This window comes from Motacilla alba, chromosome Z, assembly GCF_015832195.1.
Source record: "Motacilla alba alba isolate MOTALB_02 chromosome Z, Motacilla_alba_V1.0_pri, whole genome shotgun sequence".
NCBI lineage: Eukaryota > Metazoa > Chordata > Aves > Passeriformes > Motacillidae > Motacilla > Motacilla alba.
Window position 1 is genome coordinate 53289072 of NC_052046.1, and position 26815 is coordinate 53315886.

The 26815-nt window shown below is 39.2% G+C and overlaps 1 protein-coding gene across 1 annotated transcript in view; it reads left to right on the plus strand.

Moving 5' to 3' along the window:
* Positions 1-640: 640 nt before the first annotated feature.
* Positions 641-26815, plus strand: part of LOC119695238 (guanine nucleotide-binding protein G(q) subunit alpha) — a 119068-nt gene continuing 92893 nt past the window's right edge. The window contains exon 1 of the mRNA XM_038123266.1: positions 641-814. Coding sequence (XP_037979194.1) covers positions 679-814 — 136 coding nt within the window. The 5' untranslated portion in view covers positions 641-678. The remainder of the gene's footprint in view (positions 815-26815) is intronic.

The following is a 26815-nucleotide window of genomic DNA, read 5'->3' on the forward strand; positions in this document are numbered from 1 at the left end:
CGGCAGCTCTCTGATAGTGAGCTCCGCTTTTCCTCACCACCACCCCCGCCTCCTTCCTGGAAGGGCGAGCGGCCGAGGCGGCGGGAAGGAGGAGCGCCCGCGGGGAAGCTCTTCCTGCCGGGCAGCTGCGGTCTCGCCCACCCCGCAGGAGCCGGGCAACCGCTCTGGGGGCGGGGAGCGGCGGGGAGATGTGTGCGTGTGCGGGGCGGGGGAGGGATTAGTGGGCATTAGCGCTTCCACGGGGGTGGGGTGGTCGCGTCGGAAGGCGGCGGGGGTGTCGGCGGCCGCCAGGGACATTCGGCGACCGCGCAGGCTGCTGGCAGGGGCGAGGGAAGGGGAGCAGGGGGACGAGGGGCGGCTCGGCTGGATAGCGCTGGTGCTGCTGCCGCGGTGGATGTTTCCATGTTGCTCGGTGCATGATTTAGAGGAGAGGAGGAGTTGGCAGCGGCGGGTGTCAGCGGCAGGGAGCGGGGATCCGCGCCGCCAGCGGCCCTGCCTTTCTTCTTGCCCCTCTGTGGCATCGAGGCTGCTCTGCCTGCGTGCCTGCCCTGCGGCGGCCCCCGGGCTCTCGCAGAGCGCCTGTGCCCCCCGGGGCCGGAGCGGCGGCAGGGTGCTTGTGTGCGAGTGTGCGTGCGGGTTTAGGGGGGGTGGGGGCTGTGTCTGAACCAGTTAGGAAGAATGACTCTGGAGTCCATCATGGCGTGCTGCCTGAGCGAGGAAGCCAAGGAAGCCCGGCGGATCAACGACGAGATCGAGCGGCAGCTGCGTCGGGACAAGCGGGACGCCCGCCGCGAGCTGAAGCTGCTGCTGCTGGGTGAGTGCGGGGCTTCCTCCTCCCGCCTCGGGCCGCTCGCCTCGGGCCGCCGCCGGCGCGCACGCCCCAGGTGCCGCCGGGCTGCCGCCCGGGCATCGCCGCTGGCGCGGTCTGAGCCGGGGCGCGGGTACCCGGCGGCGGGGACGGGGCGGCAGCGGCAATGCCTGCGGTACCTCTGGGCGCACGTCGCCCCCGCCGCGGGGAGCCGCAGGCCGAGCCCCCGCCGCGGGGAACGGGGCGTGTGTGCCCGCCCGCGGGCATCGTCGGCGGGTGGGTTCGGTGTGGAACGGGAAGAGGCCTTCCAAAATGGAGAGGGAACGGATGAGTGAGGGGGCTGCGGGACGAGGGGCAAATGTCGATGTGTGTGGGAGAGCGATGGTAGCGAAGCGGATTAAGGAAGGGATTCGCAAGGGGAGTCGCTGTGCAGGTCGATGGTGGCGGGTGTGATATCTGCATTGTTCTGTGGGCTTCGGGAAGGTTGTTAGCTCACCGGTTGAATTTTTTATTGTGATTTTTATTTCTTGAGGTAAAGTTGGATAAGGGGCTTGTGCTCAGCTTGCGTACCGGTTTCTGTAAAGGAAAGGGAGCCGCAAAGGCCCAGATGCACATGGCAAGCTGAGGGGTAACCTGAAGTGTGCTGGATGATTTCGGGATCTTTAATACCGTTGGCATCCACCCACTGGTCAGGAAATAAAATCAGCTGTATTGTTTCTCCTTAATTAAAACAGAGTTTGCTATTTTAGACCTGCAAGTATGTGGAGGTGGCATTTATCTAATAGAAATTTGGCTTATCTTAAAATAAGGCTTTTGAATAAAAATATACCTGCCTGTGTTCAGTGTGATGCACTGTGTCGCGTATCTCCCTGGTAATAGTTCCTGCCTGGGCTCATAGGCTTTTATGTATTTTAGCACTACTGTCTGGTGAGTGGATGAGTGTGTTCCAAATGGATGTGGGATGTTTACGGGGATAATGTTTTTCTTGGGCCACATATATGGAAGTAGTGGTTTATACGGAGGAAGTAAACTGCCTGTTCAGTGAGGTAAGGCAAGTTGGAAGGAAAAGTTTTAATACGTTTTAATGCTTCCATATGAATATGCTATTTTCCTGAAGGTTTTCTTCTGGATATAGAAAAGGTTGGGATCTCTAACTGTTCTAGGAGAGAAGTAATGGATGCAGCACTCACAGTAATAATGTTCGGTTGGATTTTGGCCTGATTTTGGTTTATGGCAGTGCATGGTGTGATTTTCAAGATTCACAAAGAAGATAAAATAGATTGCCTTTGCTTAATATTATGGATGTCTAGGTATGTTTAATGATAGACACTTCCTTCAGGAGAGGCAGTTCATACATTTGACCTGTTACTCAGGTCCAGATTTTTTCTATATATTCTTGATTTCTCTTACAGTAGTGCTAGAGGCATCTCCCAGATTTTCAGAAATGTATGAAATCCACTGAGTGAGACTTGAATATACCATCTAGAGTATATTCCCCTGAATATATTACATAGACAAGAAATTCAGAGATTCACTTCTGCAGTTAAGAATGCAGAACTTGAGCTGCTTTGCAAGGTCCTCCCACCACTAACATGAAGTATTGGGGTAGATGGTGGTAGACTGGAGTCCAGTTACGGCATTGCTTTGGACCAGATAATGTGTGGTGATTTGCAGAAGAACAGGGGGAGAAGCCAAACCATAGAAGGAATTAGGGAAAACTCTATTGAGTTCCTGTATAAAAGATTTCTGCATTCATCCTCAATGCCAGCTAAGAGTTCCAGCAGGCTTGTAAAAGTGGAGGCATGATGTAGCGATCTGGAGGGGTGAACTTTTGGCTGCATGTACCTAACAGCGCATCCATATACCTGGGTAATAAAAGCAGTAGAGAAATTGTTCCTGTGCACGCATTTTTTGTCTTTTGTCAGCCTCTGTCATAGGTTTGACTGAAAGAAAGAGTATGTGCACATTTGCTTAATGATCTTGTCTTATGAAATGCTGTGTGTAATGAAGGACTCTTGGTGTCTTGGTATTTTGCAGAATCAAATTTCAATTTCTAAAAGAAATTTAGGGAAACTTCTTTCATAAGTGGGTACTTATCTTAAGTACCTTAGAGCACTTTTTTCTTTTAGACACTTTCATTGCTTCTCAGCATAAGCAAATGCTCTGTTACTAGGTTGGTTATTTGTATGGGTCATTCACATGGTTATGAGACAGATAAAACAGTTTTCAAATGAAAATATATTCATTAAAAATGGTGAAGCCGGTATCAGGAAAACCATATGAACATGTTTAAAATTATCTGATTTTTTTAATACTGAGTAGATGTTTACTGCCCCATTTAATTTCTTTCCCCCTCATTTTTAGGGAGAAAATCACTGGTGCAACTTAACTCAAACATGTTCACGTACGCTTACATAAAATTTTCTTCTTTTTTTTTTTTTTTTTTCTTTTCTGGAAGTGCCAATTTCTCAGTCCCACTTCCTCAAGTATTATGGGTCTGAAAAACATAAGCATGTTAAGGTTTTTAAATACAGAACTAAGGAATATCCTTTGACTTTTAAAGAAGAATATTAGTGCAGTTTAAGCTGAGCCTTGTTAAGTAGCTATGCAGGTTTTTCAGACTAGTTGCAAGTGCAAAGTGAAAGATATTATCAACCTTTAAAGGCACAAACAAGTGTATCTGTGCTAGGTTGTTTTATTATCAATCTTGCTTAAAACTTAGAGGTACACACATAAAAATGCACATAGGTAGCAAACAAAGAAAAAATCTTTTTGCTTCAGAGTAAAAGGTTTTTTTCTCTCCTTAACTTGTGAAAGACACAGTGCCTTCTCCAAAACTTAGGTTTGTCCGAATTGTTACTGTGTCACAGACAGACACACATACACCCTGCCTAATGTGCTCATGGTATCTTTTTACTTTTCATGAAATGAAAGAGCTAAAAGTTGGAAGTAATTTGTGTAAAACTTTCACTGTGTGCTAAGATTATTTTTAGGTTTTAGTTTAAAAATAAACACTCTTTGATTAAACATTAAATACCAGTTTTAGGTACTTTTTTGTACATCATTATTTGATTTTTTTTTAAAATATTAGAACGGGACAAAGTACTTTTTACAGTTGTAATTGTGGAAAGCCAGAATCCATAAATATGCACTGAAGCGCATTACATAGTAGTAGTTTCAGCTAGCACAACTTGGCTGTAGTGTTTCAAGGCACTTTGGAACAAATTCAGTCTTCCACTGAATTTGATTTTAATCTGTGTTTTAACTCTTCTGCATGTCATTACTGATGAACACTTTGTAAAACCCTGTGATTGTTCTCCAGAGCTTACAGTTGTTAATATCCATCTGTTGTTTGCTGTTAGCTGTAAAAAACACATTGTTTTTATAATTAGGGGAGAAAATGAAGAGGTGTTCTAATGTTTCATATTTGCTTGTGCCAATGTGTTCTGCTTGCTTTTATTTTAAGCATTTCTGTATATATTTATTTTAAAGTAGTAAGAGCTATATACTTACGTATATATTTTTTTTTGTCATACTTCCATATGTAATTTTTTCCTGACATCCATGTAAATTTTCCAGGGACTCAAAAAGCAGCATTTGAGCATGCATGACAGGTTGTAGCCTGGACATAGTCTGCCTGTAGACTGTATACATTAATATTGTACACTATTTTCTCACTGGGAAATGCCTTGAGTATCTAAGAAAATAATCTAGGTGTTGTGCTAGCTACGCATGTGTCTGTAAACCCTGGCCAGATTAGGTACTGCAGATGTGTGTGACAGTGCTATTTTTTTGCAGCATATTGGTTGGTGTTGTGTCATGTGCAAAGCATGGTTTTTTAGGAGTTAGGTACCTCTTATGTTGAAGATAGCAAATGTGTCAGTGAAGAGGCTTGCCTTGATACAAGTGTCCTTCTGTTCTCTGTGCTGTAGCACAGAAACTAGATGGACGATAAGCCATTTAAATTGGCGTGAGCAGCCATCAATCTTATGCCAAAAGATGCTCTTGAACATAAGGTGACTGTATGTATTATTTCTTAAACCCATGTCAGCCAAATTAGACATTGAACATGCAGAACTTGGTGTATTCACAGAGGCAGACTTTGTGTAGATACATTGAAGAGGAAATGGGTCCATTAAGCCAACAATGGCAGACTCTTGTTCATATGACTTCTTCAGCTGGAGGAACAAACTTCCTTATTTTTCTTGTAACTTGTATTTTTATCAGTTTACACTGCTAACACTGAACTCTTTCAAATAATTTTAGGTAATTGCCACAGTACATATCTACTACTGTAAAATGAACAAATAATTAACTTATCTCTTCATACATATTGTAACTAGATCTTGTTCAGCAGAAGCTGTTTCTAAGGAAATATAATTTCATTCTGGATGTTTAACACCTTGATGTATTCTCATATACACAGATATGTCCATATATAAGAACATTTTTTGTGGGGTAGGAAAACACATTTGGACCTCAGTGTGATAATGTGAAGAACATATATTTAGAAAATATTTAAGAACATTTATTTTTGGTGCACCACAAAAGGATACCCTATGTGCAGCCATTAAAAAGTGTTTGCTACTCTTTCATTTTTACTACTCGGTAAGTGATCTACACTCACCAAAGTTAATAGGAACTACTGGAGGGTCTGAACAGTTAAGGAATTCAGACAGATTTATCTTTATTTATATTTCAAAGAGCCAAGTGACCCCTAATTTGTAGGTTACACTGGCAAACAATGTTGAATAAATGTAGGATGAAAAAGTACATGCTGAGCAGAGACATCATTGGAGAATGGACATTTGAGTGTGTGCTGCAAAATGAAGAAATAATAATTCTCCTTGTTTAGTTGCTTCAAACTAATATTGTTGTTGTAAGGTAACAGCAATTTCATAGGGGAAAGCACTACCTTGCAATCTCTGAGAAACTAATCACAGAGTTGTGAAATAAAGTAAGATAGTTGTCCTATTAATGATGATTAGCTTTGTTGCAGGAATAGAATCCTATAAGCACAGTATCTTTTTCTATGAACTTCCTTAAGCTGAATGGTAGAAGACTGAAAAAAATCTGGTTTTGTACACAAATGCAGCTGTGTATGAACAGCTGTTACTGATGAAATTATGGAAGTTTTTCAGTATTCACCTTTTATTTACTGTAATTATCAAACCTGGCAAGAACAAAGAGCAGGAAAGCAGGAGAAAACAAAGGAAGAATTAACATATAAGAAACACTAGGAAGCCATACAGATGGTGTTGGCCAAAAAGGAGGAAGCATACCACAGGTTTTAAATATTATTAACTCTCTTCAAAGAAGTTAGGTGTGTTAAAACTGGATAAGAGAAGTCCAAGAGATACCAATGTTTTAGAATTTAAAAGTTTTGAAAGTCTCCTGTTCCTGGAAAGTTCCAGGAACAGCACAAATGTTTTTTCAGGCTAAACTAACGTTTAAATCCAACATGTTCTGAAAGCACATTGTTCCCTCAATAAATAGTGCTGATACTGAGGCTAAACTCAAGTGTGATTTTCTACAGATTTTTGTACTTTGTAAGTTTTCAAAGGACAAATGGCAGGGAATAATTAAACTGCCTAATTTGTACACTCTGTTTGCTGTTTATCAGTAGTGCAGAGTTTTATCCCAGAACCCTGATGCAGATGCAGTTGCCAACAGAAAAGTACTGTTCATTTAATTCTGCACTTGAGAAGGTGGTGTGGCTATTCCAGGAACAAAAATAAACCCTACCAAGCAAGACTCCTCCTTTGTCAATATGTTAAGGCAGAATCATCTGACAAACTACTGTAATGATTTATGTGAGCCCCACTGTATTGGTTCAGCTCATCTTTCTGTGGAAAGCAGGTGGTGTGCAATACATGTATTGCTTGAATAAGCAACAGAATATTAGAAAGCTGACAAAAGTGGAAGCAACCACTGATTCAGTAAATTGAAAAGATAAAGACTAGATCACTATTGCCTCAGCACAGCTGAGCTGTGTATTGACAGCTTCATCTGAGAGCTTTGCTATTTGTAATTTAGATTGATCTGTGTGTGGAAGAAGCATTGATAGGAGTAAATGACTAGGTAGTTTTGACTAGTGCCAGAGTGAGTCTGTTTGCCTTAGAGTACATGGATGAGATTTCTACTCAAGCTCCCATTCCCATTGATATCTGTATCTTTTGTATCTAGGAGAATGCCATTGTGGTCCTTATTGAAGTACTTTGCTACTCAGTCCCAGCTGTCAAAAGTATTTTCAAGGAGGATTTGGTTTTCCCAAAGGAAATTGTGGAAAGGGTATTAAAAATTTGAAATATGTTATATTTCTTCCCTCTACCCCAAATTTTCTTTTCTCTGAAGAGCTGAGTGCTGTTAGATCCTTAAGTCTTTTGAAGTTAACTGAAAAATACAGCTGAGATCTTGTTAAGTATCACCAAATGTGGATCAGAGTAGTGTTTGCCCAGATAGGGTTAGCCACCTTTAAGTTAAATTCAAGGTAAGAGCGCTGATTTGTGTTCTGTAGGAACTTCATGTATATGGATGTGAAAGAAAGACAACATGTTAGAGATTCTTTGAGTAAACGGGAATCAAGGTAGAAATTACTCATTTAGTTACTCTACAGCCATGAAATCAACCTGAAGAGATCCCAGTCAACCCATGAGATCCCGTGATCCCATTGATCATACTTTTATAAGCTACAGTATAAAGTAGTGAACATGTTTTAGGTACACTTTGAAATTATACATTAGGAAATAATATTTTAATTATAAAAGTACTTATTCTTATGGCACAAAATATACATTGCTTTCTAGTTTTGTTAGTGCGTCTTGTCACTGTCCCTGACCTGTATGCTCACTAGACACTTGTATAAGCTTCTTGGTCCTTGGCTAATTCACTGCTCTAATGATAATCTTTGTCAAGAATCTTTATACTGAATCAGAATATTTCTGTGAATTGGGGAAAATTTCCTTTATTTCGTTGTTCTATAACAATGAAACCGGTCACAGGAGAGTTTTTAACTCCTAAGTGCTCAATGTTAATGTTCATTATCTTGCTTAAATTAGAGAATGTTGAAAAAGAATGCTGAAAGGTATTCCAGCCCACAGTTCTGGGTGAACAGCATCATCCAGAAAGTCAAGCAGAACGTTTCTGAAGCAGCTGGTAACTCAGAATGCCAGAAAAACACAGAAGACATAGAGGTTGGAAAAGATGCCATCATTCTTTATGTTTTTGGCAACTGGTCAGGCTTGGGAAACTGGTGATCAATTATGAAACTTATATTTTGCTCTGATAATGGATTTGCGGAGCACTGTGAGTGCCTCTTAGTCTCTCAGACCAGAGCAGCAAAGGCAGTTGAAATTAAATGCTGAAAAATAAAGGCATCATTCACACATCTTGAATAGATTCTTACAAGCTGTTCACATACTTGGAGGATCTGATGCTTGTGTTTTTGGAGTGTTACCTGGATGGTGTTTAAATGAAATATTTATGTTGATGGTTAAAATCTTTCAAAGAGGGTTTTACGAAAAGGAGAAATAAAAACAAAAAACAAACCCAAAGTACTCCTTTGTAAAATTTGTTTTAACTCAGTTAATCTTTTAGGAGGGAAAATAATGTTTTTTACAATACTTCTCACTTGTATTTCTGTTTGTTTGTTTTTAAAAAGAAAATAATAGTACCCTGGAAACAGACATGCTGTGTAGTTGTGCTGGAGAGAAAAGGCTAAAGAATAAAAGACATATTATTACACCTATATTTGAATATCTCTGGTAAATTCTCTTTTCCTTCTTTTAATTTCTTGTTTGTGTATTAATAGAACCTGATGCCTAGAAGTGCTTTCATACACAGCAACAATCTTCATGCCACTTGAATCTCTCCTGTCCTGTGATTGCCCATTTTTTTGAGGGCTGGTTCTGATGTATGCACCTGGTCATCTTCAACAGTGATGGGATTAGTAGTTAATCCCAGAGTGCAGGCCACCAGACAGCTTTCCAACTGACTTAGCCCATTATTAAAAGAGAGATTTAGAGATCAAAATCTGCTTATCTCATTACCATTCCTCCAATCCATTAAGTCCTCTAAGTGATTTTTTGACGGAGGTTTGATCTGGGAAGTTACAGGTGTTGCATGTCATTGAAAAAGAATTTAGTATAAAACCCCATGACAAACACTTGAGAAAAATTTTTTAATCCCACCAAGCAGGGGAAACCTCTCTGGTAGTATTAAAACTCAAGGCAAAACTCAGGCTATAATTTAGGCTTTAGATAATAGAACAAATATTCTTTAAACATTTATTGAAACATACGAAAGATGTGGAGGTGTTCATTATGGAGTCAGCCAACAAGATGTGCGAAGGACTAACTGCCTGACTAATCTTTTGGCCTTCTATCATGGAGTAACTGTATCAGTGGACAAAGGAAGAGGTAGAGATGTCATCTGTCTAGCCTTCTGTTAGGCCTTTGATACAGTGTCCCCTCCCAACATTCATACTGTTAAATTGGAGTGAGGGAAGTTGGATGGATAGACTCTTTGATGAATAAAGAATTGACATAATGACTGCATTTAAGGAGTTACGGTCAATGGTTTAATGTCCAAGTGGAAACAGTAATGAGTGGTGTCCCTCAAGTAATCATACTTTTTAATACCTTCGTTATGACATAAGCAGTGGGAAGTTGCACCCTCAGCAGATTTCCAGGTGACAGCAGTCTGAGAGGTACAGTTGATACAGGAGGTGAGAGGGCCTATTGGAACCTCAACAAGGTTCAGCAGGGCCAAGTCCAAGGTCGTGAGTGCGTGGTCTGTGATTTGGGACAGCCCTTGACATCAGTACCGTGTAGGGGATGAATGGATTGAGAGTAGCCCTCTGCAGGAAGACATGGGCTACTGGTGAATGAAAACTTGCTCTTGGAACCTGGAAAGCCAGGCCTGCATCAGAAGTCTGAGTGAAAAGAGCCACAAAAATTATCAGAGGGTTGAAGCACCTCTCCTATGAAGAGAGTCTGAGATAGTGTGAGTGTTTCAACCAGGAGAAAAGAAGATGCCAGAGAGACCATGGAGCAGCCTTTCAGTATACCAGGAGTGTACATAAGGAAGCTGTAGAAAGATTTTTTACATGGGTCTGTCAGTAAGAGGACAAGGAGTAATGGGTTGGAGCTGAAAGTGAGTAGATTGAGTTTGGATTCACAGAAGAAGTATTTTTGGGGGGGCAGGTGAGACACTGGAAGAGGCTGCTCAGAGAGGCTGTGGATGCCCTATCATTGGAAGTGTACAAGGCCAGGCTGGAGGGGTCTTTGAGCAACCTGGTGTGGTGGGTGCCGTAGATGATTTTTGAAGGTACCTTCTGACCCAGACTGCTCTGTGATGCTGTGTTTGGACTGCTGTGGTAATAAGTGATTTCCTGAAGTTAGAGCTGTTGTACATCTTCCTAACTTGATAGCTTTAAGAAACAATGCTTTATATATGTATTTTTCCCTGTCTGAAAACACAAAATGCACCTAAACATACTTTGGTTTTTCTTGATAAGAAGAGAATATTGAGAGAAAATAAGATGAAGAGGGGTTTTTTTGTACTGTGTTTAGTTTCCTCTTGATCTCTGTTTATCTCAGCATTGAATTGGTAAATAAATTAAAGGAGATAATAAACATTTAAGTGATGCAAAGATGGATTTTATTTAGGTGACTCTCTCTCCTGGTTCAGCAGCTTATTTCATAGAAAAGCAGAACAGACAATTTAGGAGTAAATTGGCTTTTATCTAAATATAAGACTGGGTATTTTCTGCAAATGGAACAAAGATTCACTGTAATTACTGTATTTCATTAAACTGACTAACAGCATGCTTCGTAGAAATGACAGAATGGTTTGAGTAGGAAAGGATCTTAAAGTTCCAACCTCCTGCCATGGGCAGGGACTGTGCACTAGACCAGGTTGCTCAGTCCCCCATACAGCCTGGCCTTGAGCACTGCTGGGGCTGGAGCATTCACAGCTTCTCTGGGCAATCTGTGTTAGTGCCCTGCCACCCTCACAGTCAGCATCAGTAAAATGACTTGTCTTACAACCCTTTAAGCTTGGATTTTAATGCCGTTGGTGTTCATAGAAGTCCAGAAACATTCTCTGCCCAGAACAATTTTTGTTCTCTTGGGGTTTATTTACTTAATTGCATTCATCCTGTTTTCTTACCTGCAAGGCAAGATAATCGTGAATTCGGATTCACTTTGATTTTGTTCTGCGTTTGGCTCCACATCATAATTATACACTCCTATTAATTATTAGATTTAATTAGGGCTAAGAATTAGACTCATGATAATCTCTGAAGATTGTGGCCTTTGAACCAAAACTACAGAAGCAACATGAGCAGAATTTGTTAATAGCTTAGTTGTGGCTGTATTTCCTACACCAAATGGAAACCTCTGATGCTGAGCAGTGGAGTTATGTATGCCTTTAAATTGTTTTCTTGGAGAAATTTATGACACATTCTCTGGGTAATGACATTTTTGTGCTTTTTTGTTTGTTTTGTTTTGTAAATTTGCAACCATGTTAGTTTTATTAGTGCATTTTTATTTGGTTGTTCTCAGAAAATACCTTTTGATTTATGGACTTTTTTGGTCTACAGTTTCATGTAATAAAGTGAGAAGGATAAATTTAATTACCTTACATTTTTCGTCTATGGAGTTTTCTCATTAAATAATATAAAACCAATAAAGCAGGAGGAGATTGTCTTTTTGTTGTTGTTGTTTAAAATGACAAAATATGGTGGGATTTCTTTAACTGGCAATTATGCAAAATTACTATATATGACTCTGTGATTTGTCAGGCTGCTAGGACACAGTCTTTTGTTAGAATTGCTTGAAAAGGCAGGGACACTATCATGAATATACTTTGTAATGCTTTTGCTTTATATTTTAGTGATTTTCAAGGTGTGACAGTACTTTCTGGAATAATCTATAGCTGCAGAAAGATGTGATCACCTTCTGTGTTTGTTTTGTCTTGTTTACATGATACCAAGCTACTTCTGCTTAGTGACATGGAATTTTCTTGCACCTTCCTATTTCTTTGCAGCTTTTTTTTTTTTACATGCACAGAAGATCAAAACTCTGCAGAAGTACTCAAAACAGAGCCATAAGCAAGACAAATGTTTATTTGTTGACTGAGTGTCAGTCTTATTTAAAACACTATTTCAACCGGCCAATCTAGACTGTAGTTTAGGTATAGTGACATTAATTGTATATATCACTGTACTCAATTGCTCAGGCTTTTTTGTAGGTTTAGAAAGGTTTATTTTTGTGGGTATGTATGATGGGGTTTTCTTTTGTGAGTGTGCGTATCTTTTAAGTGATACATGGTTTTTTGAACCAAAAGATACGGTTGCACAAAATGCTAGCAACCTGTCTGATAAGCTCTTTCTTAATATATTATAGAATTTCTTTTCTGACATTAAATAAAGCATAAGAAGTAAAATAACTGCACTACTCAGTTTTTAAGTTCATCATAACCATGAACATTATATTTGTTATCCACTTCAAGGACAGAAAGAAAATACTCCAGTATCTTGGGTTTCAGTCTGGATGGTTCCATAGTTCAGTTCTAACTTTGTAGCTGTAGAGTGGATTTTATGATCCTTTAATTGTGTTTGTAGCTGTTTTTTGACTTCTTTCCAATTCAAGGTCAGTACTAAAGTACAGATCATGAGAATTGAACAGTGATGTGTATGTACTTTTTATTACAAGTATGTAAGTACTGCTAGGTGGAATACCATTGTTGAGGTGTTCCAGGAGTGTAACAGCCTACTGAGCCATGACATTAAACTATTCATGTTTAGATGACTGCTGTAACTTAAATGCTTTTCTAAATAATTACTTTTTAGGGTTGGTTTAGTAATTGTTTGGCAAGTTTATATTTAACAGTATTTGGATACACAGTATTTGCCTCTTTCTGTTTTACAGATTATTCTGATATAGTTTTCAGCATCATATCATCATCATTGTTTAGCAGTTCACAGCTTTTGCATCCCCTACAAGTACTGTCAGTAATGATTTTATGTTTTTATTTTATCTTATGGGTGAAGATTTCTAAGGTTTTTTTAAAGTCTTAATATTGTTGGGATCCTGTTTGGAAGACAGTTGTCTGCTGAGGACTTTTGCCTGTGTACTTTACTACTTAACTGTTTAAGCAACTGTTACTGAATGCATGTGGTGTTGGTTTGTTGTATGGTCAGTTGCTTAGCAGATGCCTAGTTCTTCAAAACCACTGACTTTGACAGCAGACCATCCAAATACTGTAGCTCCATCGCTCTTGGTGTGCAATCTCTTTCCCTCACCTGTTTTTTTACCCTCTGGGGTTTTTTGGGTGATAATTCAAGAGTTTCAAGTTACTATGCCTTCCTAGCCAGTCCTTCTAAAACCTTTGTACCCTCTGACTTGTGTTCTGACTTGAATAAATCCTCCGTGTTGTTGTTCATCTTCAGTGGGCACTCTTTCATTGTCATTGCAAATGTGGTCTGTGCTTCCCTAAAAAAAAAAAATATTGAAAATTACATGGGTGTTTTTCTGTGTTAATAAATATTAAGTATTCTACAGCAACAGTTTCATGAGGGACCAGTGTGGTTTGTGATTTAAAAAAAGGTGAGATTTTATGTAGAGCCCCAGAGGTCATAATTTGACTTTTTCTCTTAAAAGTAGTTGAGATTTCCCATGTTTTTGGCTTACCTATTTCAATTTTTTTCTTTTACTTCCTCTCTTATCCAGGCTAGTTTTATCGTTTTTCTTTTTTCTTTGTATAATGGTGGCTGTCTAGGCTATTTCATGAAATGTTCTGAAATAACTCCCAGTTTTAAAATCTAAATCCAGTAACTTACACTTGTAATTCTGTCAGGTTTTTGCTAAAGTAGGTCTCATGAACACAATGTGCTTATAACATGCCTTTACTACTGGTTTTGAAATTTGTTCATTTACACACAGCAGATGGTGTACAGTTGTAATCATATGCTCCTGCAGTTACTTTTGACTATGGTTCTGACATGTGCCCCTTTTCTTAGGAGGTATTTCTGTATGGTGCTTTTCTGGTTTAGGAATCGCAATTTTTAAACTTGCAGAAATACCAAGGTAATTTGCCAGAGACCTTTAGCATCAGTTACATGGCCTTAGGAGGTTATACTTTTCCATTTTCATGAAAGCACTAGAGGGGCTCCACTTGCTTGCCCTGTCACATTACCTGAGACTGTCATCTGCTATGCCATCAGCTTTTGTTTCAATTTTTCCCTATTAGAATTTAAAACAAAAATATGAAGATCTCTAGCTGCCAGCCAGTTCTGAAGTATGAAATAAAGCCAGCCACTGAAATTCAACTTGGTAAATCCTTTCTTTAGTTATACCTCTTTCTTCAAATCAACATCTGTTATATCAGCAATTCTGTGGGTTTATCGCCTGTCTGGAATATCTAGAATATTTCACCTGTTGAACAATCAGTTTCAACCTCTCAATTTTATTTGATTATTCATTTAATTTTAATCCTTCTTTGATTTTTCTGCTAAATAAGTGCACTCTGCTCCCCATCATCCCCTTCACTTTCAACAGTGCAAGGATACTCCAATCTCTCTGGCCAACCTGCCTTTCAGAATGCTTTTCTTCCTCTTCTAACAATGGAAATTGCCCAAATTCTGCAGCTTCCGTCATCCACAGAAATCCAGGGACTAGTCCCCTGCCCGGAACTCTGTCGAGTATTCTTTTCCCATCCAGGAGTTTACCTCCAGGTTTTTCTGGTTCCTTCTAGTATATAGCACAGTATATGTTTAAACTTGTCAGGTGTCCAATTGTTAGGTGTTTAGGTGTTTATAATTTACAAGATTCAGAGTAATTATTCTGATGGAGCGTACTTGAGGCACATATACCATATTGCTGTCATTATTTCTATTAAATAGTGTTGAACAATCCCTTTGAGCTATTTGTGGGGTCTTGCTTGTATCCAAATAGAGTGCAGTGTGATGACGTAAGAATCCCAGTGATCTGTGCCTATGCCTCCGTACCTGCTGGCTTCTCCTGTTTACTGCATGCACAGTGGTCATGGCTCATCCGCCTTGGGAGCACTGTCTGACCATACAGACTACACACCATTGCTTTTGTGTAAGGGTCAATGCTTGGTGAATGCTGGTAGCAGCGGCTTAGCTCTTGTATGAAATATGAAAACAGCTTTAGGTTGCACCTTTAGAAATGCTGGCTCTAGAGGCCTGCTGTTAGGAGTTCTGCATCTTCTGCAGAAGAATCAGATTTATCCTTGGAAAGTGAATACTGCTTGATATCAAGGAAGAACTGGATGTTCCAGGATTTAACTGCAGTTGGAATAGTCTGGGATGCTTACAGGGTACTTTCTTCCACTTACCCTAGTCTAGATGGCAGACTGTCAGGGCTCACCCCCAGACTGGGGTGACCCCGAAAGATGGAAAAGTCTCTCCTCCAACCCTTGCCTTCAAAGAAAGACTCAGTAGTCTTCAGTCATCCGGTCTCAAGGTTGTTTATTGTGTGTTATCTAAAAGATTTTCTTCCTGAGCTGTTGCAGTCCGTTCAGCAGGTCAGCCAAAGGCACACTCCCCGCCCACGAGGCTGGTGTTATCTTTTATGCTAAAAACTACGTGTATTGTATTTACAGTTCTGTTCCAATACCTGTCACCTATGTTAGACAGTCAGCTTCTATTCTAAACCAATCTAAAAGTGCCACCATCACCCAAATCATGGAGGCTAGGAAGAAGGAAGAAAGACAAGGCACGCCCTGATTCCTTCATCTTAGGACTCCTGACCCCCATGTACAAAATCCAAATCCCCCTGTACAGCACTCAAAAACTTTTCCCTTCACCTGTGATTATTACTGTTGTGCTATCTAAACTTTTATGACTTGTAATTCTTCATACAGAGTTGGTAATTTGCTCCATGGGCTAAGATCGAAACCCCACGTGTCTTTGGCTGCATGCCAGGGTCTCAGAGCCCCCGGCCAGGGGCATGGGCCATCCAGAGCACCCAGAGGGGTGTCCTGGGTTCTGACAGCAGACTTTCATAAATAGATTGAATCTTACAAAAATGAGAATTTGAGGCCTATAGGACCACTTCTTACCTGTGGGACTGTGTTTTCTTCTGTACCTATAGAGCTCTGAAAGTTCTAACATGATTTTCAGATGTACATTAACACAGCTGAAGCATGGTCAGGACTTGACACTGTACTGACACAGATGCAACCTGAATGCTCTGGGGAAAAGGCTTCCTTATCAAGTAGAGAGAGCACTTAGCCTTCTTTTCCTCTTGACTGGTGGGCAGTGAGTCTGAGGTTAAGCTCACCAGTACCAGAGAGATAGGTGTGGAACTTCTGGAGGGACTCAAGCAAGGAGTGTCTAAGGTAATGAAGCGACTTGAATACTCTACTGTAAGGAAATGCTGAGAGCTAGGACTGTTCAGCCAGGAGAAGACTCAGGGAGGGATCTTACCAATTTATATAAGTACTCAAAGGAAACTTGCAAAGAGGACCGAGTCAGGCTCTTTTCAGTGATGACAGGTGATAGGGCAAGAGGCAATGGGCAGAGGCTGAAACATGGGAGATTCTGAACATCAGGAAACCCTTTTTTACTGTGAGGATGACTGAACATTGTCACCGGTTGCCCAGGGTGGTTGTAGCGTATGCCTTCTGTTAAGAAAACATGGTCCTGGGCAGCGTGTTGTGATCCTGCTTGAGATCCCTTCTGACCTCAACCAATTTATCTTTCTGTGAAATACAATGGCTATGCTGCAGCACTGGATCAGCTGAGTCACCAGTTGACCCTGACCTTTAATCATACAATGTGGGGGAAATCCTGTGGGATTTATATTTCATTATGCTACACTCATCTGTGGTTATAGGTGTACAAAGAATCATTTTGTAAGTAGTCCTGGACCACTGTGACCAGTTACCTGAGTGAAAATACTAGTTCTGTGGTTCAGAAGTCTTGCAGTGGCAGTATGCCAGCATGCTTTTCCCAGAGAAGCCACCTATGGCAGCTTAAGTCTGTCTGGGAAGACAGCAAGGTAGCTCATTACCCTGAATTGTGGGCTGATATAGGGCTGTCTTTCACCTGGTCCCTAAATAGCTACAGGACTGACACAGGCTGTAGCTTCAAGCAGTTGATTGTAGGCTGAGCAGCCTCTGGGCCTGATCCAGTCTCAGTGCTCTTGGTAATGTCATATCATTATGCATCATTATATAGGGTCGTTATGGTTTTAGGGCTTTGACACATTATTATAAACTAAATAGACACAGCAGGATTGAAGCCCTTGTAAACATACACTTTGGCAACATCCTGAGACCCTGTTGTAAACTAGGTGCATGATGCTAACTGTGCATGTAAGCCCAGGTCAGTGCCCGCACATCCTGATAAGTGGCACATGGATGTGATGACAAACTGTTGTTTTGGTGGTACTCAAAAAGATGCTCTATCTGCTGTCAGCAAATTCTTTTTGCAGAAGACAAATTATTTCTGGATAAAGTAGCAGAAAGAAAAATAGTCTCTTCTCCTACCCTCAAAATACTTGTCACTGGTAGAAGTGTGCTGCAAAGTCAGAAGATTATTTGCAGAGATGAATGTTAATTCTCAGTGTGTACATTCATGAGAGAAAGAAATGAATAAGACTTGTGATTCTCTACAAAGATACTGTGCACCAAATATGTGTATTTTAAAATACATGCAAATAATTTTTTAAAACAACTAGCCTGTTCAGTCAAGGTTGACACGGTTGAGGAAGAAGTGCCTGTACTTGAGGAAGAAGTGCCTGTACTGCCACTCTATAGCCCGGCCATGTGGATACTGGAATAGCGCAGCAACCAGCACCTGCCTTGGCTCTTGGCAGAGTTTTACTGTCTGAGCTGGCAGGACTTTGCGCTTTAGTATGTGCATGCCTGCTAGAGGGCCTGGTGGCTTCCCTTAAGGGAATTTAGGGAATGGTGGGGCAGGATATAGGCTTTTATGCAGAGAGGCATCCACTTCTAAAGTGAGTCCTGTTCCGTCCTTATTTCTTTCTTTAAGAATGCTCCTCCTAGCTAGTGTTTGAAGATAAGCCTGTACCCTACAGTTGAGTGATGTGATACATCACATCTCCAGTGTACCATCTCCAGTACCTTAAAGTATCTGCTGTCTTAATGTCCACTGACGACTGTGATATCTGGGACAGTGAAGCGTGAGGGAGGCTGTGAAGCACACCTTGGCTCTGTCTGCCTTTGCTGTGCTGCAGGGAGGAATGGAGATATTGGCGTGGTCTTACGGTAAAACATCTCATTCAGTACAGTTAAGGAGACATGAGACGCTTGTCAGGTTGCACTGGAGTTGGAGCCTTGGCCCCATCCATAGGTCTCTGTTTTGAAGACTGGTGCTCAATGGTCCTATGGAAACTGGGCACTGAATTTCATGAGGAGGGTTGGACCTTAGCAAATGAGTATGTAGTTGTGCTTGGCTCTTTGCTGTTACTTTATAAAAATGTTACTTTTGATGTTACTTTTTAGGAATGAACTTCTGGGTTTATTTTCCACTTGTCATAACACTGTGTAGTGTTGGGAATTTGTTTGTTTGTGTTGGATTTTGGTTGTCTTTGGAGCTCTCAACCTGTAGGATTTCTTTGCATCTTTACTTGTAAAATGAAATGATGGCAAGTTGTTTTCCAGGCTCTCCTGAAATAATGCCAGTAATGAGTCAGCTGTCTGGGAGTACACTATTTTCTTCTCTTTGTGAAAACCAATACATGGAAAGAAGGTAAAAGTCATTTGAATGCCGGATTATCTTTTTCCCTGTCCTTTCTTGATAGCCTGTTTTAAGTGTACAAGGAAGGACATGGACATAGAGCCTTTGCCTCCTATGAAGATTTGTCTTTTGGTCTTCCCCACTCCTCCTCAGAATAAGGTATGTTTAAAATAAAAAGCATCAAAACCAAAAATAAGGAAAAAAACCCCACATTCTTAGAAAAAACAAACAAATCCCAGAAAACAAAACAAACCAGCGCTCTTCCATGTTATGGAGCTACCTTGAAATAAATCAGGTTTGCAATTGTAAATGAAATTCACAGTTTTGCAATTTTAAATTAATTGTAGATGAAAAATAAACCTTCCTGCCATTCTTCTTTGGACTTGCCTTTTTAATAAATCTGCTTTCACAGAGAGGGGAAAATGATTTTCTGATGAAGTTCTTTTGAAGCAGAAAACCTTCCTGAACAACTCGTAATGCAAATTGTGAAGTTTATTGCTTTCACAGTAATCTATTACTCAATTTCAGGCAGTCCTTTAGCAAGCCAGGTAGATTATTTTTTAGTCGATCAGCAAGGAATGTTTTTTCTGATTCTATGTTGTGATGTGAAAGACACCTAGGAGTATTTCTTCTTTTTCTACGGTATCTCTGTAACTAAGTATCTTGATCTGCTTGCTCTGCCCAGTAATCTCTTTGTAATTATAGTGTTATGAATTACATTTCAGAATTATACTGGAAATGACACCAAGCTTTATTCTTGGATCATTTAATGAATCCATATAATTTCTCATCAAAATCATGATTCAGACTGATCAAGGGTTGGGTTTGGTTGCAGTTTTTTTCTTTTTTTCTTTTCATTTACTTTGTAATGCTTCTGATGCTGTAAATTACCTGGGAATGACAGCATGTTGCCAATTTTGCTGGTTTTCTGCGATCCACTTAAAATAATTACCATGGTTTGGATCATAATGCATGATTCTTTCCTAAATGATAAGGCTTTAACTCAAGGCTTTGTGGATCATTTTCTTACCTTCACACAATAGCTTTTCTTTTTGGAAAAGTGTCATACTGAAACTTTAATTTCAAGTAGGGAAAGTAGAAAGGCACTATTTGTTACTTTCATAGGTGATGCTGTTTCCCCCTGTAGCATATCACCCAATTTATACTCTGAGATAGAAAAGAGGCTGAGGTACCAATGCTACCAAAGAGGTGGATTTTAGTTTACCTTGGACTGGAAATGCTTGCCTAGGAGTAGTAAGTTTTTCACGTCTTCGCCAATACTGTCTTAATGTCTGAACTAAACTTAATATTTTAATATCTTGGGAACATCTTGTTACAATTCCATAAAATGTGACTATTTATAGAAGTTCCTTTTAATTCTTTCTATCATGTACAATCAGGTACTTATGTTTTTGATGGCACCAGTAGTTAATTTTTTTTCTGAAAAACCTTCCTGTAAAATGTATTTTAATGTTCTCTTTTATTTGGTCTAACCCATGTAGTCATACTGGTATTTGAAAGTAATTTTGACTAATATTTTTTAATGTGTATATAAAAGGTCCTGTCACTCCTCTAAACATCTGTTTAAGAGCATTGAAATTCATTAATTTATCTGCAGTACATCTAGCTTCTTTAGTTACTGGTTTTTCAAACGGCAACTTTTGGCATTCTTGGACACACAAGGGTTCGTGTTCGCCTTCATCATGCCATACTGTTTAGGTGGAGAAGCTGTTCAGAGGGATTGCAGGTTTCCTGGAGAGAACTGTGACCACTGCCAGCGAGCATTGAAGTACTTATCAATCCTTTGATCTGATTTAGAAGCCCCGAGACAGTTGGGTGAATGAGTAAGCATGTGCCCAAGTAGCTAGAACTGGCAGGATCAGAAGCTGAGACTAACTTTTGAGACTAACTCAGTCTTTTTAGCTGAGACTAACTTTAACATGGTATCATAGTTGGACAGCAGGTTATCTTTCTCGAGAGTTTGAAACTGGGAGTTTGAACTGATTTTGCCGAACAAGAGAAGGTAATTCAAGTTCTTCTTTGTAGTCTATGACTAAGCTAAGCAGAAAGCTGTTTGAAGTAGACAGGGTTGTTTTCTCCTGTACCTGTATTTCGGAGGAGAGAAAATGTCCTTACACTATATGAGGCTTGCTCTGGTAGACTTGACTCCTCAGGTGAGCCCCTCTGGGGCTATTGCCATACTGCAAAGCCTAGGAGGTAAGGAACTCTGGAAGCAAAACTACAGTGCCAAAATGAAACATGAAAGATAGTAATTAACAAAACTACAATCTCTAAAGTACTTATTAATAGATTCTTCATATTGTCTTTGGTTTTATTAAGCAAGAATAAATAAGCAGGAGATGCATGAGAACAACAGTAGGTACTTGTTGCTTCTGATAGCAGTAGTATTGAGGAGTCATTTTGTTGTTCATGGGTTTTTGGATCCTGACTGATAAATACTGAATAACCTTTTAAGATATAGAAAAGCTTATACTATATGGACAGACTTGTGTTTCCACAGGCAGACTTCTGCTGAACTGAACAGCATCCTAGCTATAATCAATGCATGTACTTTGACTGGACATGTCAGATCATTGTTAAGCTTCATGAAATAAACCTGCTGTCACCAGAGTGGCTTCAGCAGGTGGATCAAACTGGTACTGTAGAAAAACCAAGGGTGTTCCAGATAGGGTGTTCTTGGTTATACACTGCTGTCTTTTTGGATGGTACCTGCACAAAAGTATTTGTAATAAGAGGGAATAGCTACATAGCGCTGCAGATTTTCAAAATACTGCCCACTTACTAGCTAATCAGTTACTCTGTCACCTCCATAGGGTTCATAATTACTATCCTTGTGGTGTTAGGTGGTGGAGTGCAGACAAAAGCTATTTCTAAGTTAGCAAGTCCTGTGAATGAGAGTGGGTCTCTAGGGTAAAACAATAGGTGCGGAGAACCCAATGTCCATGGTCAAGGGGTTTTTTTTTTGCTTTAGCCAGGTCTAATCTGATCCTAAGGACTAAATGCCTGTTTGTAGTTAGAGTGCATTAGTTGTGGTGGTCCTTAACTTCAATTTTTGCTGGTTTCATTGTAAAGAAATCCATGTTCTCACCTAGGGATACTTTCATAGCAATGGGAAAGAGCACAGTCTGTGAAGAAGTTGAGGAAGTTTAAGCAAGGTTCAGAAGAACACTTTTGAAATAAACACTAGTATATGTCTACCCACAGGGACATTCTGGCAGATGGTTTCAGCAGGGGAGCTTCACTATGTCTGCAGGTTAGTTGTTTAGCCTGGAAAGAGGGAGGCTCAGGGGGTCTCTACAACTACCCAAAAGTGGTTGTAGCAAAGTGGGGATTAATCTTCCAAGTAACAAGTAATACGACAAGAGGAAATGGCTTCAGGTTGTGCTGGAGGAGATTTAGATGGGGTATCAGTAAAAGTTTCTTCATGGGAACAGTTGTCAAACACTAGAACTGGATGCTCAGGGAAGTGATCAAGTCCGCATCCTTGAAGGGTGCTTAGTGGTGGAGCTGGCAGTGTTAGGTTAATGGGTGGACATGGAGATCTTGAAGGTCTTTTCCAACCTAAATAATTCTTTACTTCTGTGATTTTCAGAGCTGCTAAGGGTACTTCAACTGAACAGAGATTTGTGCTTGCAAAGCATCTCCCAATAGCATTTTATATACATGAAAAGGGTTCTGGTCTTAGCAGTTGGCTGTTACTTTGCATGAAGGTGATGGAACTCGCATTTCACCTTGGGAGTTTTCCTTTCCCTATAACTGCTGAGAGATAATGAAATATTAATTCTTTGAAGTAGATTGATATATGTTGAAAAACATCTTCTGATCAAGTTTGATTTTCATGAAGAACATGAGCTACTTACTCTCCTTTTCTGTGTTTCAGTGCCAGAAGTAATTAGTCCATTATGTGAAAAAACCTGGATTAAGTTGTCCTCTTTATGGTCTTTTTTGTTCTAAATTGTCTGAACCCTTAATGACATTTCACTCCCCCTTTGCTTTGCCTTTGATGTTGGAACCTGCAGTAAGTTTAAATTGCAACATCACTAACTGATCAGAGAAGTGTTTATTCTTTGGTTAGGCAGTGTCTTTGCTGACATCTAAATTACCAGTCCGTTTTGTTTGATTTGACTTCTTGTTTCAGTTAATGGTAGCAGCTACTGTACTGTCAATTCATACCAATATTCTTCAACAGAAGCATCAGAAAAACAGATTTTAACATGTTTTTTAACTTAAAAATTAGGAATTGAGCAGGGAAAAATACAATCCTTATAGGCTGTCTTTTTTCTGGAAGCAAAAGAATAGCTATCCTTCTATCTCTCTTTGCATGTGCAAGTATATTCATGCAACCTTTAAAATAGTTTTGACCCAAAGATTTTATGTAGCTACACAACAGAGTCATTAGAATGAGAGGTTTGATGCTGGCTTTCCCATGTGTTGGTTTTATGTCTACAAAATTACTCCACATGGAACTTTTTCATGCTTTAAACTGAGCTCAATGCCTTTAACTTGATGTACACTTGTCTTTTACACATTCCTCAGGAGATTTTTGGTTACCAGTAAAATTGGGAAAGAAAATTTTAATTTAGTAAAGAGATAGGAAATGTATTTGTATAAGTTTGATTTTTGGAAAGCTTATTTCATTAGAAAGATGATCAGTTCAAGCAAACAAATCATAGTGTAATTATATGATGCATTAGATTCTAACTGAAACTGCTGGTAAAATATATAAAAAGACACATCTATTCATGTAGCATTATGTCAGCACTCCTTCCTTGCAAAAGTCAAATCAGTATTTTTGTTTAATAACTGGTTTATGATTGTAAAGTCTTAAATCATATGTACAGTATTGCATATGAATCAATAGCCGTGCATCAGTAGTTGACATAAAGGAGCTCTCTCCTTGTCCTAGGAAGTTACCGTGGTGATGCAGTGGCTTAACTAGTTGCAGTCTGAAACCCAGTGCTAAAAGTGTCTTCCAACATAAAGTTTGTATATTGCTCTTCTACAGAAATAGAAGTGGTTGCATTTCAGTCTTGATAATTCAGAAAATACCTGTGCAAGGCAAGAGAAGAATTGAAGGTACTCAATTTTGGTTTTAGGCCACAGTATTTAGGGCTTTGAGGATGTAGAACTTTTATTTTAAATTTCATATGCCTTCCAGAGTTTAGCAAATACTAGATTGCCTGCAGTCGTGTTGTTTGAGAGAAAAAGTTTTGGGTTATTGGAAGCCAATACACAGTATAAGATACAAGCCATTCCATCTGCACTTACTTCTTCCCAGGTTGCTGTCACAGTATCTATCTTTTACTGAAGATAGCCTAGCACAACTTCTTGTGGAGGGTATGGAGTCAAAAAGGAATGTGTGTGATCATGGAATGCATGTAAGCAGAGTTTTGAATAAATGCAAATGGCAGTGTGTGGAGATGTGGTCAGAATGGAGCACCTTCTCTGCATTGAGATTATTCTTGATACTGGATTTTGTTTTAAAAAATCCAAGTATGTAAAGCAACAACGAAGATAACATTTCAGTAACTGATTTGAAAAGGATAGCTCATGTAGAAAAATGGTAAGTTGATTTTTTTTCTAAGTCTCACTAAAATCTGGCAAGCAGATGAGATTTATAGGAAGGCAAAAAAACCTCAAGAAGAATAGTGGTGAAATTGGTGCTTATTGGTTAGGTACCAGTAGTCTTTAAAAGTAATTAAGAAACAGGTCATTAATAACTGGTCTGTTTGATTGTTTAGTGAGTAGAATAAGTGATTTTTTTTTGTTGTTGTTACAAGAATTAACAACAGTAGCATAAACACATTCATAAGGAATTGTTCAGAGGATTGGTATATCACACACAATGGCTGTAACCACACTGTGCTGAAATATTCTCATTCAGGTAAATATATGTTTCACCTCTGTGTTGAGAAGGAGTGGGATCATGACCTGTTCACTTAGCTGTGTGACATAATGAAATAGCTTGCCAAAGAATTGTTTCTCAAGTAGAAGTTAAAAAACAGGTTAATAATATACTTGTAACAGCAGAGCTGCAGTAGAATAGAATCAGAGAATTAGTAAAACTTTAGGTCTTCTTCTACTTTCATCTGATACTTTAGTTCAAAAATAAATTAGTTTCTACAAAGTTGTGTACTTCATTCTTCAAATACATTTTTTTTCATTTGCTAATATGGTATAACATAGGTGAAGTCACTTTTTAGGACAGTGTTTAAAGGTATTTAATTTTCTCATTAGCTGTTTAGTTCAGCAAGATTTACTGAAATAAAAAAGGTCTAACAAATCAGTTTGATAAAACTTGACATTTGCACGTAACTGAAGCTACCTAGGCAAAAACCACTATGGAGCAGCTAATAGGTGGTAACTGGTCACACCATGATAACTCTGTTCTTAGACTCTCTCCCATCTTAAGAAATTTTTTAGGTACTTTGATTATTAAGTGATAGGCAGAGAATTTTGGAAAGCATTTGCTATTCTTTATTCCTCTTCCTTGTTTTTCAAGAATACTTCTAAAATTATTAAAATGGATATGCAGTATACTTTATGTCTACTCTCAGTTTTTTACCCTCATTCATATTAATAAGGCCATAGTTTGCAGTAATCTGTTGGGACTACTTAAAGAGTAAGGATGGCAGAAAAAATCCTTGATAAAGATCACAGGAAAAAAGAGGGGGGAGGGGTATGATTAACCTTTCCTGAGGTCATTATTACTTTCTTTAATTTCTTTTTCCAAACTCTTCAGTAACTTAATTGATTTGAAATATGATTGGTTTTTCTTTACTACTGACATGAGAGGAGTCAGTATATAGAAGAAAGTAATGCTTGCAAAGCTAGGGAGGAGTGGTAAGTTGTTTGAATAAATCAAATCCTGCAAATACCCTGATACCCTGAACATAGTTTTGGTCCCTTTAGTTGCAACAAATATCGCTTTTTTTTCTTTTTTTTTTTTTTCTTAGTAGTTCTGGTAGTTGAAATTTACTTATTGAATGTAAGCTGCATAGTGTAAAAATCAATATTTTTATGCTAATAGTGTGCATTTGCTCTTGTTTTCTGCTGCAAACTTAGATTGCAGGAACAATTTTGCACTCACAACTCAAATTTCTCCTTTTGTGATTTTCACAGTTTGGAAATTTCTTAATAAAGTGTAGGAATCCCTCTATTAATTTTCTGACTTATCAAATTTTTTGTTGGGGAAAGAAAGAATTTGGCAGTTTGGAGTGAGTTACATGATACTTAACAGAAGTGCTAATTTTTGAAAACTTGTGCAAAAGCCTTTTAAAGTTATTTTTCTTCATCTTTAGAAATAAAGAAAGCTGTTAAGATGGCATGAGAAAGCTTGACCAACAAAACAGGTGGTCTCTGATGACAGTCAAAAAAGATTCATATTTATCTGAGCAGAAACATTCATCTTAGATTTTGTATCGGGAATAACAGAGGGCATCTGGGATTCACTGGTCTATTGTCTAAAACACATTTCCATAGCTTTATTGTTTGTCAGCCATAGTGAGAAAGTAGTCTTTAACTGCATATTTTAGTGAACTAAATCACTTTATCTGAGTTGATAAACCTAGAGTTTGGTAGGTAACATCTTCCCAGAACTGCAACAAATTAAAGACCATCCCCAAAACACTTTGATTGTCTTTTATGGGACTTGTTCCCATATGGCAGAGATTAGAGGACCAGCATCCTTCCTCATGTAATAAATGTCAGAATGCTTACATGATTTTAAAGATCATGTTAGAAGAGAAAATTGACTGCAGCTTCATCATGGCAAACACTTTTTAAGTGTTTAAGTGTTTTAGATAATTGGTAATTAGTGTGAGGTGTTGATTATACTGGATGTGTAAATGTAATTCCACAGCCTGGGAGGGTGCAGTGGTTAACCTTTTACTAATGCTGAAAGGCTTCCAGTGGTGGTTGGATCTGTAGCGTAGACATATATTGAAGCAGCTGGGCTTTTTCTTTCTTTTTTTTTTTTTTTTTTTTTTTTTTTTTTTTTTTTTTTTTTTTGCCAAATGAGACAGCTGGAGTCAACAAAACCTGACAACTGACCAGAGGAAAAAAGAAGGATAGTTTAGAACTCCCTGATTATCACATTGTCTTCTGCTTCCTATTGTCTTGAAAATAAGCCTTGCAAAGCAAGGACTAAGGGCTGGCTTCTGGTGCTGAAAGTGTCATCCTTGCCCCTTTTCAGGCACCTCTTGCTCACCAGTGTGATGGCAGCGAAATGGCTCTGTCTGTGTTGCTTGTAC